Raw genomic sequence first — 19,164 nt, 5'->3', positions numbered from 1 at the left:
TAATTTTTAAAAAACCTCTGAGGCTAATAATCCTTCTTTAGTTTACTGCTTGGCCTTTAGAGCAGAAAATTATTTAAGAAACCAAACGTAACAACATAACGTGGCACAGGTGCATTTCAAGAACAGGAGTTTGCAATAAAAAATAAAACACCATTTTTTCTTTATTTTTCCCGAAGTGGTAGTGCTGCAAATTAGAGAATTCCTGAAAAGACAGCAGAGAAGCGGTCTGCAGTGTTCTGAATTAGATGTGGCATCAGGGGAACAACCACTCAAGCACACAAGTGGCATTTTGTGATCAAATTTATTTTTTGTTTAAATTTCATTTACTTTGTTTTACTGTAATTTACACAAGAGACTGCCAAGTAAACTAGATATTTTACATTCACCACACATTCCCTCAAATCTCCACAGTCGTTAGAAAAACATTAAAATCCATGCGCCGGGCTCTCATTTCCATGTGTGCCCAAGCTCCCAATGATGCTACAGATGCAGTGAGAGTTAAGTTCATTAAAAGGAGAGGGCTAGACTCTTTACTTCACAAAATCAGCAGTAATCTTCCCCGCGTCAAATACTTTGCAGACAATGATTATGCGCTGACAACCTATCTCACAGCAGTGCCCAGAGAGTAAACATCAGTCTTGATCCTGAGTGCACAGAGGACGTATGCAACGTGGGGCGTGGAGCAGAGGATCACAGGACCCGCACTGCAGTAGTGATCCCAAACACCCTTGTCTGAGTCACTGCAATCACTTCAGTGGGGACACGAGACATGTGGGAAAACGAGGATCAGGGAGGGCAGGACTGTCAGCAAATCAGATTACTAATGTGATGTGACTACAGGGCCTGGCGTGTTGTAGGAGGGACGAGAGGTTAAAGAAGACAGTTTGTGACATGAAGGCTTCAACAACATCATTCTAGTCCAGCTTCCGGGACTGACAAGAGGAACGCTGGATTCGGACAGAGAAAGCTGATGAAAATCTTACCTAGCTATTGTTCCTTTCTTTAAAAAAAAAAAAAAAAAAGTGGCAGCAGCCTCTAACCAGCATTTGCACGATGCTTATTCAGGATACGTTCCAATCATGTCCTACTTGAGAGCACATCTGAGCGGGTGGAGGTGCACTGGCCCCTCAGCAAGGCCTCTTGCCTGCGTGCAGGCAAGCCTCATGCTGCCTCTTGAATTCTTCCTATCTGAAAGTCAGCATCTCCCCCCTTCAAGTGTATTTCAACATGAAAAGAGCAACACATCATCACTAGCTATATTCTACCATGTAAGCTGTGAGGAATCTAGATCATTTGCATAGTTTCCAAGCTGTAATTTCAGAAAACAGTCATTTCAGAAGCAAGACTCCATGCAAGTGCTATACTTCCAATTTTTCTAAACAGCCTACGATGCTATTAATTTCTTCATCAATTTCTTCGTTTGCCTAACAGAAGCCTGAAAATTGTATAGTTTTTATTATAAATCACAAACCATCATCTCCATTTTTGCTAGGTCTGATGTAGAAAAATACTTGAAATTTAAAATACAAAAATCCAATAAAAACCGGAAATTTTTTTTAAAAACGGTATTTCCCCTCAGGGCAAACAAGTAAAAACTGCCCTGTAACTTTACTTCTTACTAACAGATATTGTCCAATTAAGCTGTAAGATAATGACTGTCCAGAAATAAATCCTTATAAATACATTCGAAGTTTACATTCCAGATTCATTGGAATACCAAAAGATTTTGAATAAATTTTTCTGTGGGAGTCTGTTGCTTATGGGACTAAAATAAGATTTATATGAGACTGATTTAAAAGAACAGAAACGTAATAAAAGGCTATATATATATTGGTCCACAACTTGACATTTATGAAACATACCAGCTAGTATTACATCGCAGTCAGTTTGTCCATTAATGGTATTACTCTGATAATTATTAAAATCTGTTCCAGGTATATATATTGAAAATATTTTCTTTTGCATTCTTGCTGAAGATAGGTACAGTACTTGGAGAAATTGTACTAATCCCTTCAGTATGTTTGTATGTACATATATACACAAGTGTGTGTACGGTGTCTGTAGCTCTACATGCGTTTTATATACAGCTACAGACATACACACACCAACATATATATACATGTGGTTGGGGACCTGTGCGTGTGAGTATAGAGTCACACGCACACGTCTGGGAACTGTCAACACTGCAAGATACTGGTCAGATTCTTCTTCACTCATCACTGGCTGCACTTGTTCCCCTCACTTGACCTTGATTACGTAACTGTAAGAAAATCAAAAGACAGTGCAACGTGTTAAAATACAGAGACACAAAAAATGCTAGACAGTAGCTTGTCACACACATTCTCCAGAAAAAAATCCTCCATGTAGCAAAACCTTTAGCAGAAAATGTACCCCAACTACTGCATTTTAAAGATTAAAAATTTAATCTGTCAAAGATTTTGGTCTTATTAGTAGCATAACATATTGTTTCATCAAAGGGAAAATCAATTAGAAGCAGAAATAAATCACAGCAATTTAGAACTTAAGAAAAGTAACGATCACATAATATTTTACAAATGAACACTGAATTTAAAGAAAGGGCTGTGGAGGAATCCTGGCAGAGCTCATCCTGACTTGGTACAACTCCTTCCCTTCAGGACTGAACACGTCATTTCTCCCGTGCGCAATAACGAAAGAGCAGGTAGCGCACTAAGAGGGCAGAGACTCGTGGCGGAGTGGTAAGAGTGTTCCATCTTGTTCTCTTCCTCAGTAAACATCACAGTTCAATAGTAACAAATGATGAGTGTACTGTCGATTTCTGGTTCCTCACACTGGTTTCAATATGTGGGGTAGATTCTGAGGCTTTTTCCCCTCAAGGAAAATCTCTTATCTGGGCATATAAATTTGTGTCAGAGAAATAAGACCATGGAAATGTTTTACACTGTAAATGAAAACCCAAGTGTATTTACACATATGAAAGCTAACTGTAAAGATAACTGAAGATTCAACATGAAAGAAGACTTTCTGGTGTTCAAAAAACTTTTTCAATTAAAATGAATTATTGAGGTTGGCCCTTATGGTATGGGATGAAGGATCTTTGTTTGACTTAAAATGCCTTTACATATTTCCTTAACTAACCACAAATGGTCCTACTAAGAAACAGGTCAATTAACGGCTATCGCTGAAACTCAGCTGGCTTCCAGGACAGTGCTACACGACAATATGTGCACTTGGCAGCCGGCTTCTAACCTCTAACACTAAGAAACAGCTCAGGACTACTAAATACAGCCTGTTGCACAGAGAAAATTCTTACAGAATAGTGACGCAAGTGTTCACTGTCAATTGCCAAAATGCTTATCTCAAATTCTAAAAATTAAACCACACAGTCTCTGCTTAGCAAGGTAACTACCCATTACCAAAAAGGCATTGGTTTTTAAACATTTCTTTTACCCAGGTCTTCACTTACACAGTTTGATTATTGTCTCTGACCCTACGGGGACTCATCTAGACATCAGCAGCCGACGTGCCTCGGACGGAACCCTTCTTACGCATCTAAATGTAAAATAAAATCATGAGCTGCTAAAATCACAGACTCTAAGTTGGGTTAGTAAGCGAGGGAGAAAAAGACCTAGAAGAGACTGGGGAGACCGTTGCCTGTTGATAACCATATCCACACTGAGAAGGAAGTTCTGAGGCCCCGCAAGCAATCTCGGTCCAAAGAAAATCTTGCAAAAGGCTTTTCTTACATAGCACAAAAAATGATATCTATTTTTGAATCTAGAAAACAAAAGCCTGCAGACTGATGATGCGAAATTATCAAAGACAGTCCAGGATAAATAAACTGTTCACCAATATAACGTGAGAAAATGCCCCGATGGTCCTGTTCATCTCCTCATAGTCCCTAGACCAGACAGGAAGCCAAGAGGTGTGGTCACCTCTGTTGCTTCTGAGACCAGGGTCCCTCAGAGTTCCCGATGAGAAGTTTACTGAAAAGAGGGAGGATGAAAGGAAGAACAAAGGAGCACAGGAACAATACATGAGAAACAATGAAGGACATAAGGATGCATCAGGAAGGACAGACACTCATACCAACAGCCTACAGACAATTAAAAAACTCAATGAGCAAATTAAGAAAAGAATGTGAGAAAAAAGGAACAAATGCAATAAATACATTTCTAAAACTCACCGCTCCTTCCCCACCCCCCACAGAAGTGCCAGTTGAGAACAGGCATAACGTTCACCCAAAGTACTCCTTCAGTGGCTGGGCCTGACCCCAGGATTTCTCTGCAGGATTACAGGCAGGCAGGAGCATTCCTCTCATGCCTAACCTCTCAAGATGCTGTTCCTTCTCTACAGGGCCAAAACCCATTTGAAAGAAATCCAATTCTTAAAATATTTGCGAATTAAGAAGAGAATTACAATGTATCAAATTCTATCACCAGGTGTCAGGGAAACAGGACCTCAAGAACAGGAGAAATTCCTCCATGGTGAGGAGGACTTGAGAATGCTAAGCCTCTTCAGGAGGCGGATGTTCTCTGGGTAGGCGCTTTGGCCTGCAGGCATGACACTGCCCAGATTCTGAAGATGCTCACAAACCAACCGTTAAGACTCAGAACAGCAGCAATGCATGTGGGATAAAGCACTCCCCAGTGATCCAGAGCAAAATAACCTAGACGGGGTTTAACGTTAAGATGATCAGCACTTAACGCTGAAATGTGTCTTGAAATGTTTTTGAAATATTTAACAAAGAAACTGTCATGTAGCCCCAACCCTGAACCAACGACAGATTTCTACCAAGTTCATGAGAGAATCAGTCAGTCTGAGCCATGTGGGTACAATGATGATGGCATTTCCTAATAAACTGGGCTTCTGTGTAACTACCTGTCTATCTTACACCTTCTTTTCAAGTGTAATTCCCAACTCATGGACACCTGACTTGCATGGAGCGGCAGCTGAGCCTGCAGGCCCACTGCCACCTCCTCGTCAGGGCTCTCATCGTGCTGACATTGGGACCGTTCAGCGTTCAGGTATCATGAGACTGAGAACTTGTGAGGGAAGTAAGAGCACTCCCCTGGGGGAGGAAGAGCTCTCAGCCAAGTTCTGTACAAGGGGTTCAGAGCCCAAACAAGGGAGGGCTCCATTCACCACCCTTCAACCACGACCTGTCTTCCTCATGTTACGGACAGGCCTTCAGCATAAAAATCAAAACCAAAAGAAAGCTTCCATGCTGAGAGTTCCAACCAACAAAGCTAAGTCTCTCTTTTATCTTGGTGTTGGCAAATTCTTTTTGGAGATGCCAAGGCTGCACCATGAGCTTAGTGAGAATAAGTGTAATCATGCTGCTTTCTGTTTAATCTTCAGCGGAGAGCAGCTGCTCTGAGGGGCTGGAGGCAGAGCGGGCAGGTATCTCTGGAGCCTGGAGCAGCTGGAGGGGAAAGCAGGCAAGGCAGGAAAAAAGGAACTAAAACTGGGCGGTGGTGCATCTGAGAGAAGGGCATCTGACTCTTGAGAAAGGGAAGCCAGAAGTGGGAGAGAGGAATGGAAAGAGAGGTAGGAAGCACCCATGACTTACTCTCACCTGTTTAAATATTTTGCCTGAGGCCAGCCTAAAAATAAGGGTCTTCCATGCTTACCATCCTATCACCCTACTCCCAAAGATCCAGAACTCAGTCACACTATTAGTATGAGAGACTGAAGTCAAACAGGCTTCCATCGGCTGGCCTAGAAACCAAACCCCCATTTATAATGCTGTCTCTATGGAAAAACATGTTCCAAATTTCAAAAAATCAACTTAAAAACTTCTGGAACAAAATCCATTCATAAGTTGGAGACTGCCTAAAGTTTACTTTATGTATAAGATAAGGTTAAAACATTTTATTGCCTTATAAAGAAAATATGTCCTAGTCCTCTCAGAAGGTTTGTATAAAGCTAATTAGAAGCAGATCTGCCGTAATCACCAAAAGTAAGCAATTTTAAACACAGATTCTTCACGATGCTGTGTGCCAGACAAATAGATTTCCTTCTGTGCCAAAGAACCTGATTTGCTGCCATTCGCCAGTGATTAAATGGAGTTCCTGCCCCACACACAGGCGTTCGTCAAACACTCTCGCCTGCAGGGCTTCCAACACTGGGACTGCTGGCAGGACTCTGGATGACTGCATGGAAACCACTAGCCTATCCTGTACATTCCTTGAGTTCATTTCCCCCGTGGGGCCTTACTCTCAACTGAAAAGAAGCGTAGCCCAGAGCAAAAGCAAAACCAGACATGTGGAAGAGAAGTCAGGGAAGACTCTGTCCCTGGGAGAAAGGGGGTGCTAACGCACTGCAGGGCCTGCTCCCTGGTGGCTTAACTTTGAAACGAGGCATGCTGACCTCCACCCGAGGATCACCTGAACTTCCGCCTAAGGCTTATGAAGGAATAAGCATTCACTGCTAGCTGTGGGAGGAGGAGGCACTTCTGGAATCAGTGACAATATCACTAGGCTTATCTTTTCTGCAGAAGAGGGACCTAGGACTTACTGCGCTAACATTAACAACTTACTGTGATAACAAAATGAGCCAAAAGCAACTTGGTCTGATAAAGTGAGCGTCTAAAAGGAATGAGAACCAGGTACCAGCACAGAGAGCTGATGCATGAAAAAGAATACAAAACCAGTGGGCATTTTACAGGCAACAAATTCTAGACCAAGAAAGCACTAGTCTACTTTCATGAAAGATGTGCAACAAAAGAGAAATGAGAACATGAGAAGGGATATTAGTGTCTAAGAAACTCGATTTTGATGAGGGTATACAGATTAGGGAATAGCTTTTAATAACACTCTTCTTAATTCCACGTCTACACTTACTGAGCACATACACAGTTTTAGAAAGGGAAAATTAGAGAATTTCCACAGAACAGGAAGTCTTACTGTTTCTAGTTCTTTCTGAGTTTCATCTTCCATTCTCCTAATGTCTTCCATTGTTAGATCAATCCACTTGTCAATCCAACAAAAAAGCTGGCGATGAAAGTTTGTAAATATCCTTTTCTCTTGCTTTTAAAACAAAGAAAAAAAGTAGTATAAGACGGTAAAAACCTAAGATTAATGACACCAACTTTATGTGCCCCAATTAACCCATGAAATCTACATATACTTGGTTTGAAAAGACCACTCTACGTCGATTACTGGAAATCTTAATTCCATCCTATTATCATTTTGTACAACAAAACAAAAATTTCCCAGTGAAATGTGAAACAATCTCTCCTAGTAGAAACAAACAAAAAAAGTGTAGTGTGTACACTCTGATCCAACATAAACTCCTGCTGAACCTGATTTATTTTTATCTTTTTCTAAATATCAATGACCAAAAGTCAACTCGATTTCTTCTGCTTTAAAACTATACATTGTCGGGGCCGGCCCCGTGGCTTAGCAGTTAAGTTTGCACGCTCCGCTGCTGGCGGCCTGGGTTCGGATGCCGGGTGTGCACTGACACACCGCTTCTCCGGCCACGCTGAGGCCGCGTCCCACATACAGCAACTAGAAGGATGTGCAGCTATGACATACAACTATCTACTGGGGCTTTGGGGAGAAAAAAATAAATAAAATCTTTAAAAAAAAAACCTATACATTGTCATTCTTAACTTCTCTGAAATCCAAAGGAATACCGAGGTGGAATAAAATAATGTACTGAAAGAAAAGACTCCTAGGTTCTTTGGAGTAAGGTGTTTTATTGCATTAAGAATTATTACAAACTCTCCATTAATTTTTGTACTCTAATGTTACTGCCACTATATATATGTATGTATAGTGTAAAACCATGTATATAATTAGTGATTTTAACTGATGGATTATTAAAGTTTTACTAAACTTTCCCAAGAAGAGAGAAAAGTGCACTCAACCGTGAGTACTTTAGTACTTTTGGACAATCTTCAGAGTTTACATTTTTTTCCATGAACAGAAGGGACTTCATCAATTACATGTGTGACTTCCATTTATCAGAACTGGACTGGTTATCTATTACTATGATCCAAGAAGAAGAAAGGAAGCCAATATTTACAGAGTGCCTACTGTGGGCCAACTTGCAGCAGGCCCAAGAACCATCAAAGTTTCCAGCACTTTACGACCCTTTTTAAAAAAATGTTGGAGCAGTTACAGTTTACGGTGAAACTCAGACACAACTGGTTGTGGGTGTGGAGATACAACAGGGGCTTCTTTTTTTTTTTTTTTGATAATTTTATTTATTTATTTATTTTCCCCCAAAGCCCCAGTAGATAGTTGTATGTCACAGCTGCACATCCTTCTAGTTGCTGTATGTGGGACGAGGCCTCACCATGGCCGGAGAAGCGGTGCGTCGGTGTGCACCCCGGATCCGAACCCGGGCCACCTGTAGCGGAGTGCATGCACTTAACCGCTAAGCCACCGGGCGGCCCCAACAGGGGCTTCTTTATAATGATAATGGAATAAACATTCACACTACAAGGAAAGTAAAGCTTGAAGAAACTCTGCATATTCCTTATGTGTTTACAATGTGTGTTTATACAACTGCAATTCTCCCCTTTCTAGATCAAATTGCCCACGTTACTTTCAATTTAATAAAGAAGACATAAAAAAGAGGTCATCAGAATGTATTTCGATCCTCAGATTATGTCACTCTGGGTTCAGAGTGTAAGGATTCTCAGTGAGGACCTCTAAAGAAGACACCTGACAAGAAAGTGCCAGGTACACAAGAAAGGGGCTTGAGGGGGCTTGAGGGGCTGAGGGGGCATCCAGCTGAGCTGGGACAGAGCCTGGCCTCTCCCTCTGGCCAACACTGGGACACCAGGGCCTCTTGGGGACATGCTTTATGTGGAAAGGGCTCTCTACAGAAGAGCTGGGCAAGCCATCAGGAAAGTGCTTTGGAAGAAAACCACTATGCTCTTCCCCAAAGATAGCCCCTTAAAACCTCCGCTGGCCTTTGTGTTTGCTGTTTCTAGGGAGAAAAAGAAGGGCAGAGAAGAATTATATAGGGAGAACAATTTTCACCTCATAAAGGAAAAAAAAGTTGTTAGAGAAAATATCCCATTAACAGCTACCTCCAATCTTAGCCTAAATTTTAGTCACCACATTCTGAACAGATTTTACCTTCTGAATGAAGTTTTCTACTTTGCTTTGCAGTCCCCACCACTTGAATTTAATGGTCACCAGCTTATAGGCACACATCTGAGGACAGTCAGGGTTGTTTGCCAGCTCCTTCTAGATGAGGAAAATTGAAAAGGAGAAATCGTGACTTAAATATTTATGTTTTGATTAAAACTGACTTGTGTAACGACATCACAGACATACGTGAAGAAAATTACAATCTCTTGTGTTTAATTCAGGTATTTGGAAACTCAAAATCATTTCAGCAAGAGCAGCAGTACTCCACTGCTGCAAACCCTGCTTGCACAAAGTTACTTCCCAGCTCTACAGTTTAACAGGCGCATTGCTCTGCCTCAAATTACACTATTCAGATTTCATATTAAATACCAAATTCTATTCACATCCTATCAATAGTGAGCCTTTAACACATAAGGGTCCTCATAACACCATTACTGCACTCCTGCTGTGGACATGGGAAGGCACAATAAAAAACGGTGAGGAAGTTTAGTTGTCTTCTATGTCTTTAAACCTCAGCAAGTGGAGGGGCTGTTTATTAACTGACGTATTTTCAATAGGAGGAGGACATGAAAAGGAAGCAGCAGCAAAAATGATCTATAATTATCAAGTATTCGAAGGCAAATCCCATACATCCGGACTCCGATTTCCACAAATGATTACACCTCATAGTTAAAATGGTGTAGTAAGGGAATCAAACCAAGAGTTGTTATGGTAAAAAAGGGAAAATATTTAAAAAAACAAAACAAAACAAAAAACAGAGCAAAGAAGAGAGGTGGGGGGACTATCTGTATTAAAAGAGAGAAAATATAGCCTGCAATTTACTTTCAGAAGAAAATATAAAAAAGCAATTAGAATTTAGATTCTCAGATTACGTCACCCTAGGATCAGAGTATAAAAATTCACTCAATTTTTAGGTTCAGCCAAAACAAAACAAAAAACACTAAAAATACGGGTTTGTGTGGAGAGAAAGGGAGGGAAGGAGGAAAAAGGAGAAGACGAAAGGGGAAAATAAATATGGCAAAGTGTTAACCGCTGACTCTAAGTGGAGGTGTTCACTGTTCTATTCTTTCAAGTTTTTGACTGGTTTTGAAATTTTTCATTATAAAAATTGGGTGGGAGGGATTCCAACCTATAGTATTACGGACAATTTCTATGACACTCAGTGCAGGCTTCTGTCTTAGCAAGCTCAGTACACGTACTAGCGTGTTTATCTGGGCAGAAGGGGTGAGTGGGGGTGAACCAGGGGCTTGCAGCACACCTCAGGGTTCTCACTATGAACCCCCTTAGCATTATGGTTCTTCCAGGGTGGTGTGTGCAGGAGACCGACACTCCTGAGCTGACCCCGAAGGGAGCCTGGGCTGGGCTCACAGCAGGGAGCTAGTGTAGACACGGCCTGCTCAGGAGCTCACAGCCTGGCACAGAAGGCCGGTACTCTGATCAAAGAAACACAGACGGCAGAGGCGACTGCAGGTGTGGTCTAAGGAAAGGCCGCTCTGTAAACTCTCAGCCCCAACGCTGGTGTGCTTACAGGATGACAGCTACATCTCAGGACTGCTGTGAGGACTAAAGAAGGCAGAGCATGCTCCGTGCTCAGCTGGTGGGACTCAGGGGCTTAGTACATATTAGTTCTCTCCCTCTCTTACTCTTTCAGACAGTCTTATTTACCTCTTTAAATTTGCAAAGCAATTTTAAATAAAGTGTCTCAAAAGTGTAGAAAGTCATGTGCAACATCATGGGCACCCTTTTTATAAAAACTAAGTACTGACTGAAAATTTAAAGCAGACTTTTACACAGGTTCCTCCCTTCTTCACCATCGTGCTCAGCTTCACACAGCACTCAAGACATGACAATGCCAGCATCAGTCACACTGTGTGCCACTGTCACTTCTTGTCAGCTTCAACTCACTCACACATTCCACTTTCAATAAGCTCGTTGTGTGTGAGCAAATATTCTTTCCATTCAGCTACATATAAATTCAAAAAATGATGAATTTCTAGGTCTTATTCTAAAACCTCAAGATTATTCTTCATTTATGCCATCATACAAATAGACCACATTTTTTTCCCCAAACCCTCAATAATGCTCCAGTTTCCAGTGAATTCTCTTTAGGATATATGAAAAAATTCTCTTTTGGTATTATTAATAGGACTCCAAGTTCTGAAGAATCCTGCATGATTGATCAACTTTTCTCAGAAAATCTCTTCTGTAATAACACCTCATCTTATGAATAATGACCTGGTACATGGGTTAAATCAATGAGGTAATATACGAGCGTTTAAATAAAAACATTATGTACAGCAAACTGTCCTTCTGTAGGTGAGTTCTATGTCAACAGAAGAACTTGGCTGGCTTAGCTCTATTTCTCCATGATTTCCCTCCCATAAAACAGAGTACCAATGTGAAAAGTCAGCATGGATGTGTATGTACACACGTACACACACACACACACACACAACCTCTTACTTTATGAACAAGTTTAATTCAGCTAGTAATAAGTAGGTACCATTTACAACCCAGCCCATGCTAGGTGTTGTCAGAGAACACAAAAGTGGCTGGTAGAGAGGAGAGTAATTACGTACATAAATAACGATAAAACCACTACCCTTGGTGCCAATAATCTCTATCAGAAAGGATACTCTTCTGTTGTGGACACTGTGGCCGGGATAAAATAATCTATTTGCAACTCCCTCTCCCCCGCTCCCTGACCTGCAGGCCCCATGCACTTAAGCTGGGCTCTGGTGTGTGTAAGAGCAGTCAACCAGCCTTCCACAGGACAGAGCTAGCTTCTGAGCACAAAGCCTTATTGAAATAATGACAAGGCTGGTCTTCACAGATAATTTTTTCAATAAGCAACAAGCCAGTGTTGAGGTACTCTCTATCCAATGAGTGTCACTGAAAATCTTCATATGAAACACAATTTGGGTATATGTAGAATACAGTACTCCAACTTGTGAAATACACCTGCCCAGCATAGCACTAGACTAGGAGTAAGAGGACTTGGGTTGCAGCTCCCTTTCTATGTAAGGTGGGCAGGATCCTTAACCCCTCTGGGCCTCGCTTCTCCATCACTAAAAGGAAAGGCTAGGCTCTATCAGAGCTTTCCACCACCCACTGACGTGACACTAAAAGCAGGGGTGAGTGAACTCAGCTCCTCAAGGGGCAGGCTGGCCCAGGGCTGCAGGTGGTAAGCACATGTCCTTGACATCCAATGGCTTGTCTTAAAACTTTCTATCATTTGGTATTTTATTCCATAATATGCCTGGGCTTAACAAAATACCCCATGCTGAATTTCCTCCATGGCTGAGAACCTCAGACGCACCACTGATGAGCCCTAAGATACCTTCCAGGTGGAACACTCCAAGGTCCTATTAATAATGGGTTGCTGACAGCTTCGTTCGGAAACTCCAAATCACTGGACATCTTGTGTTAAAAGAAAACCTGGGTGTTTCCAGTAACACACCAACTCTTCAGAATTCTCCTACCATTTTATAAAGACAGCAGGATGAAGCATGGTTCTAATTAAAGAGTAAGCTAAATTTAATACAAACATGCCTATACTTGGGCTCCAAAAACAGAGCACACACATGCGACTTCAACAATTACCTAAGTTTGTTTCTCACATTCTCTTTAGTGACTCTGGCAGGCTGCTCAAATCAATCAAGGTACTACTGGTAAATTATAAAGTAACACTAGTCTATAAAATTTAGTTTCAAAACTATAAGTGATAAGACAAAAAAGAACCAATTCTCTAAGCCATCTTCCCCAGATCTAAAATGCATATTCAGTCGCAATCTGCTTTGTGTTTTCCATCCAACATACAAGTAATTATTAAAAAAAAAAAAAAAAGTTTATGGAAGAATATGTAAACCAATTAAAAAACAAACAAGTAAACCAACAGCCTGATGCCTTTATTTCTTGGCCTAACTCTCCACAGTATCAAAACCTCACAGTGTGAGGCACAGAGGTGACTTTCAGAAACATAATCTCAAATATTCCCAGGAGAAAGCTGAGAACATAGAAGCTATGTATTTTTTCTTCAATTATTATTATGAATATATACGTGATATTTGAGGTTTCATCCAATTCTAAAAATGACTTACGTAATTCACTTCTTTTTTTTTTTAAATGGTACAACCACTTTGTAATTTTATTTATTTATTTATTTTTCCCCCAAAGCCCCAGTAGATAGTTGTACGTCATAGCTGCACATCCCTCTAGCTGCTGCATGTGGGACGCGGCCTCAGCATGGCCGGAGAAGCGGTGCGTCGGTGCGTGCCTGGGATCCGAACCCGGGCCACCAGCAGCGGAGCGCGCGCACTTAACCACTAAGCCACGGGGCCAGCCCCTGTAATTCACTTCTTAATTTAAGCTATGGTCTTAAAACTAATGCTTAAATTAAGGAAATGGCTTAAAAAGTCTCCACACATAATGGTGAAACAGAAAATAGTGAAATTGCCTAGCTGTAGTAAGTAAAAGCCAAAGGAGTCCTCTTGGCACCATCTTTCTGGGGTGGAATCTAACACTATGTAATTAAAGTCCTAAAGCTGTTCACATCCCATGTATACTATATGCCCTTTAACCTGGTAATTCCACTTTCACAAATGTTTTCCAATTCATCAGGTGAGAAAGTAACAACACTGTAGATTTATTTATAACGGCAAAAACCTGGACTTCTTAGAGTGGTGAAATACCTCACAGGCCTTCCAAACAATGGGCTACTAATACTAAGCACACAGCCGTTAAAAACCATCTTTTCAAAGAACAGTTAACAACATGGAAAAAAAAAAAGCATTATATGAATATAAATAGGTATCTAAGTATGGTATAAACATTTGTAACACAATAAACTACATGAATCAGGAAATATAATAGCAGTAATTAAATGGTGATTAATTAAAAATCAATTAAAAATTGATTTTTATTTTCTTCTGTGTACAATTCTTTATTTCAAAACTTAAAAATAAACATCACGGGGGCCGGCCCTGTGGCTTAGGGGTTAAGTGCGCGCGCTCCGCTACTGGCGGCCCAGGTTCGGATCCCGGGCGTGCACCGACACACCGCTTCTCTGGCCATGCTGAGGCGGCGTCCCACATACAGCAACTAGAAGGATGTGCAACTATGACATACAACTATCTACTGGGGCTTTGGGGAAAAAAAGAGGACTGGCAATAGATGTTAGCTCAGAGACAGTCTTCCTCAGCAACAACAACAACAACAACAACAACAACAACAAAAATATATATATATATATAATTTTATAATCAGAAAAAAACCTAACATGCTTAAAAAATAGACTATAAAAAAGTTTCTGCCCCCAGCTGAGTATTTTAGGACAAAGATTTACTTTGCCCTAAATTATCTGGGTGCTATTTCAAATCTTCATTCTTTTTTGACTATAAACAATCTAAATGTTTTCCTGTCTCTTTTCTTTCTGATGTTTAATAAATCAAAGCTAGACAAAATCAAGCTAAAAGCTGAATTAAGGTCTTTACTATATAACTTTAGTCCAGTCCGTATTTAGTTTTTCCTAACATTAAACTTCTACAGCAAAAATGATGTATAAATGCAGAGTAAAATACGATCAACTCTTCACGGTTATCAGAGATATTTCTGAGAAAAAGTGTGTAACTTTTAAAATGTGAAAAATCTCAATGGGACAAATATTTGGGACCTCACATTCAGAGCAGTGTTCTAGGATCCACAGATCCCGACAGCAGCTTGTCTGCCCAGGCCTCAGGAAGCTCACTGCTGGGGCACAGCAAAGTCTCCTCTTTGGCCTCACACAATACAAATGTTTTCTGATTCTTCTTCATCAGCTGAAAAAATAATCCCAAAACAAGAAAAGCCAAAATCTGAATTTAGATAATTCACACATGAGTCCAATCCAGCACAAATCTAACATTTCCTAAACTAAGGCAAAAGAGGATTATCTCTTTCCTAATCTAAGAGTAAATAAACTTATTTTGCTGATAAATACAAGTTTTATATAGATTAAAGCATAAAAAATGTAAAAGAACAATTGCATATAAAAGCTAAAGAACGGCTGGTTACCAAAAGACAAGAACAACCAGAAATTCTATAAAATTAAAGTCATGGACTAACAGAAGAACTCCAAATTATGACTCATTCTACATAATTTAAGTTTCATCTGTAACACAGCAAGCACTAGCTAGTTGTGAAATGTTTCCAAAACTGTATTTAAATACTTTGTGTATTCACTGAATTCCTTACATTTCATGTTTCTAACTATAAATGAAACCCCTACACTCAAATCATGTTTTTAATTTAACGACACATATTAAGTTACGCTGAGGCATGTGGACGAGGCCTAAGGGGGAGTAATGCATACTGGAGCCACACAACACGAGTAAACAAAACGCAGCGTGTTTAACTGGAATGGTGAGCAATCAGCCCATGTTATCCACAAGAACTAGTTTTTTCTATCTGTGACAAACAAACATATACAAATGTAAAAGAGAATTAAAAGAAAAAAACACAAATGTATTCTGGGAATTCATTTTCTAAAACTGTAGTCCTCTCACAGTCTCACGCTGCACGTCAACTCTGCACAGTCTTCCTATTTAAAATGTGCTGGGGTGAAGATGGAACAGGTATACACTACACTTAAGCAGAGGTAATACTTTTCAAGGACAAAGCAGTTTCTTTAAGATCACACTCTCTTCATATTTTAATTTTTCAATTTTAGGCAATCTGAATGCTCAATTTCAGCGTTGATTTTGTACTGTAAGATTCCAACCCAGATTTTACTAAGAAAGTTAAAAATAAATGCACTGCTGGTGCGGTTGCCAGTGCATGCATCAGTAAATATCAATAGGAGATTCCAGAATATATGTGGAGTATGTGTACTGAAATTTCAAGCAAAACCCAGTTCGCCAACTCATCATACTCTTCATTCCCTCCATTTTGTTTAGATTTTGGTAGCCATTTGGACAGACCTACATTGGACATTATATTCTCTGTAAGTAGATGGCAAGTCTTAACATTTGATTGATTTTTATTTGGCTTAAGACAGTTAACTTGTATTCAGCAAAAACTTAACTATCTACTTTGAGCAGGTAAGGATCTACAACAGCATATATCTATTACATCTACTATGAGCAAACCTCTGTGCTAGGCACTGCCGCATATCAAGGTTAAGTCAGACAGCCTATGGCTGAAAATTCAGTCAGTAATGGGGGACAGAGGAGGTAGGGTCTGAAGAAGACAGAATGCACACAAAAACCACCACCCTGACACAAGACACACCCAGTGCCATGAGAAGGTCATCGATAGAGGACTTCAGCTGAGTTCAGAGGCAGGAGATTCCTATCTGGTTTGGCAAATGCAAAATGTTAAATGGAAGAAGTAAACATGAGATAAAGTTCAGAAGATTAAACTAATTGTAGGTTAAACGAATTTCACAAAAATAGGCAAAGTGAAATTAAGACAGTAAAGCTTACTGCCTGTGAGAGGATGATCAGTCACATTTTCCATGTCTCCAAACTTAGTATTTTTGTAGCTCACACCCATTTCACTAATCAGAACTATGACATGTGCTTCAGGCCTGCATCCAATTACTCTACCAGTGACATCACAAGCTCACCCTGCAAGTCATGAGGAAATGTTTATGTCCCTGACAGTGTCAGTAAGACACTCCACAAGAGGCCCGTCCTGTCAAATTACTTCTCGAACCTGAGTAAGACACTCCATGCGTCCACGCCTGAGTCCTTTGGCTCTGCCTGAGAACACAGGCCTTCAGTATCCAAGATAAGGCTAAAACTAGTCATGTACTGCTCCCGGGGCACTCAGTTTCAAAGACAGGGAACAGCTTCTTTGGTGTCCTCTGCAGGAGTCGCATAATTAATACAAACTAAGTGTAAAATACTATTTTTTACAGTAAATTAAAAACCTAGCTGCCAAACCAAGCACTCAAAAAAATCAGCCATGTTTTAAGGTCTGCTTCATTACATATAATCCACAATATGGTCTAACCAGAAACTAATTATTCACCTCTTTATGCCACCTACCATAGGGTTTCAAACATGAGATGACAGGAAGGGAATGTGTTTTAAAATGCCTTCACAGCCCTCCTGAGACTCACAGCCACGTCTAGATGCAGACACATGAGAGCATCCTCAGTCTTTCTCCTCAGGTGGCTATCTGTAAAGGGCACTGCTCATTAGCCTCTGGAGGACGCTGGGCCACTTTCCTGCCAGCCTCTATCTCAGATTTCCATAGCTGGGTTTCAAATTCTCCCTCATCTCCCACTTCTATTCTTCTCACCCCCGGCCAACAGAACCTTGTGGTATCTTTACTTTAGGCCACTGACAACCAAGGCTACCACCTTTTCACAGATGTGAGGTGGGAGGAGAAAGGAGTCTTGGTAGCACAAAAGGAAACAGATTAGCATCCCTATAATCCACAAAGATGGCTGCCTTCCACTGGCTTGAAGGACCCAGGATGTCCTCTATGGTAATTCTAAAATCAGTCTAAAGCATGACTGAGCAGGTAAATGGTATGACAGACTGTTTTGAAAGGCCAAGCTCTAACTGCCAGAGCTTTTGCTCAGACAGGAGTTAACTAATAGGACATGTGTTATGATCTTTTATGAGCTTTTATGAACGATAAAAGCGTTATGATTATATATATATAAAGATAATATAAAAGCCACCATGACTTTTGGATCAAGTTCTTTATCTGACCTGATCCCCTTCTACCTCAACGGTCAGACACTGGCTGAGTCTTCTGAGACATGTCAAGCACTGTAAGGGCCAGATGCTTTGGCAAAGCCTCTTACAAAGCCCTTTACAAGCCTAAGTATTAATTATCATATATATGTAAACACAAAAGTTTAAGTCTTCATGTGGTGTCTGGATTAAGTGAAGAAAGAAATGAGGCCTTGCCATAGGATAAAAATGACACCATAATCTTCAAAGGCAGTGTTTGAATTTGTTAAAATGACAACTCCTCACCAGATCAGAGGTGGCAAACTGAAAGCTAAATGAATCCACATGTAAACTGTTTTTGATAAAACATCAGAATAGGTAGTCTTACCAACATCACACCACACACAAAGTTCCCAAAACACAAAATGAACCAAAACATGTACACACACACATGCATGTGCAGTGCTATAAAGAAGCAAGATATTTACATCCGTGAGAAACGCAAAATTTTGCCTTGAAGCAAAAATCTTTATCAGGCTATAAATCGCGCTCCTGTCACTATGCACAGTTACTTAATCAAGTGTTGAACCTAAATAGGAAAACATAATTCATGTACTCAGATTTAAAAAACTCTCTTTTCAGAGGGAAAATGAATACAACTACTAAGGCCTGCATCTCTAGGTGTGTAGCTTTTAAAAAATAAAAGGTATGTATCATACCATAGGCGAAAAAAAAGGTCTGCCTTCTTAACAAATGTGGAAAATATGAAAATCTACTCCTTAGCAACCCAAAGATCCCCTGCTAGCAAAGGTTCTCTAAACTGTGTGGGCTCTGCTTTACGGCTGAGCCCGGTCAAGCACTCATTAGACACACACAACCACAGGGGTAAGGACAGGTGAACCAAGACGTGTTTGTCAACCCCCAGATACTAGAACCAGGGGAACCCCTGGATACTAGAGAAAGAAAAGGAATAACTGTGTCAGAAATAGGGTAGCATATTTATAGATCTCATCAACCCTAAGAGATGATGAAGGCTTTTTATTCTCAAAGACAAAAGCATGACAACAATGATAAGAGCTACCACTTATTGTGCACTTCTTGTGCTGGGAACAACATCATTACTTCATTTAGTCCTTACAACAACCTTCTGAGGTTACTAATACTATTCCCATTTTAGAGATGTGGAAACCAACACTCAGAGTTAGGGTTAAGTTATTTAAGTCACAACTTGTGACAGAGTCACGATGGGTTTTTAATGGATCTCCATTAGTGCCACTGTCACCTACAGATTCCCTGACCACCGGAAATGGATGCCTGGTATTAACAAGAACTATCAAATTCTGGCGGATACCGTGAATACAGAGAGCCACACAACCATCGTGATGCAACAGGGCATCAAAGGCACA

The 19,164-nt window shown here is 40.5% G+C and overlaps 1 protein-coding gene across 2 annotated transcripts in view; it reads right to left on the bottom strand.

Moving 5' to 3' along the window:
- Nucleotides 1-282: 282 nt before the first annotated feature.
- PITPNB (phosphatidylinositol transfer protein beta) overlaps nt 283-19,164 on the bottom strand; it is a 65,704-nt gene continuing 46,822 nt past the window's right edge. Inside the window, exons 9-12 of one of the 2 annotated variants that reach the window (XM_004429842.3) lie at nt 9,078-9,188; nt 6,888-7,010; nt 3,446-3,531; nt 283-2,260 (exon numbers count right to left, since the gene is read on the bottom strand). In XM_004429842.3, coding sequence (XP_004429899.1) covers nt 3,484-3,531; nt 6,888-7,010; nt 9,078-9,188 — 282 coding nt within the window. In that variant the 3' untranslated portion in view covers nt 283-2,260; nt 3,446-3,483. The remainder of the gene's footprint in view (nt 2,261-3,445; nt 3,532-6,887; nt 7,011-9,077; nt 9,189-19,164) is intronic. The other variant, XM_004429841.3, reaches the window with a different exon arrangement.

Source organism: Ceratotherium simum, chromosome 35, assembly GCF_057802395.1.
Source record: "Ceratotherium simum simum isolate JZ-2026a chromosome 35, ASM5780239v1, whole genome shotgun sequence".
Classification (NCBI taxonomy): domain Eukaryota; kingdom Metazoa; phylum Chordata; class Mammalia; order Perissodactyla; family Rhinocerotidae; genus Ceratotherium; species Ceratotherium simum.
Note: the sequence above shows the minus strand (reverse complement) of the source record. Positions and strands in the feature narration are given on the sequence as shown.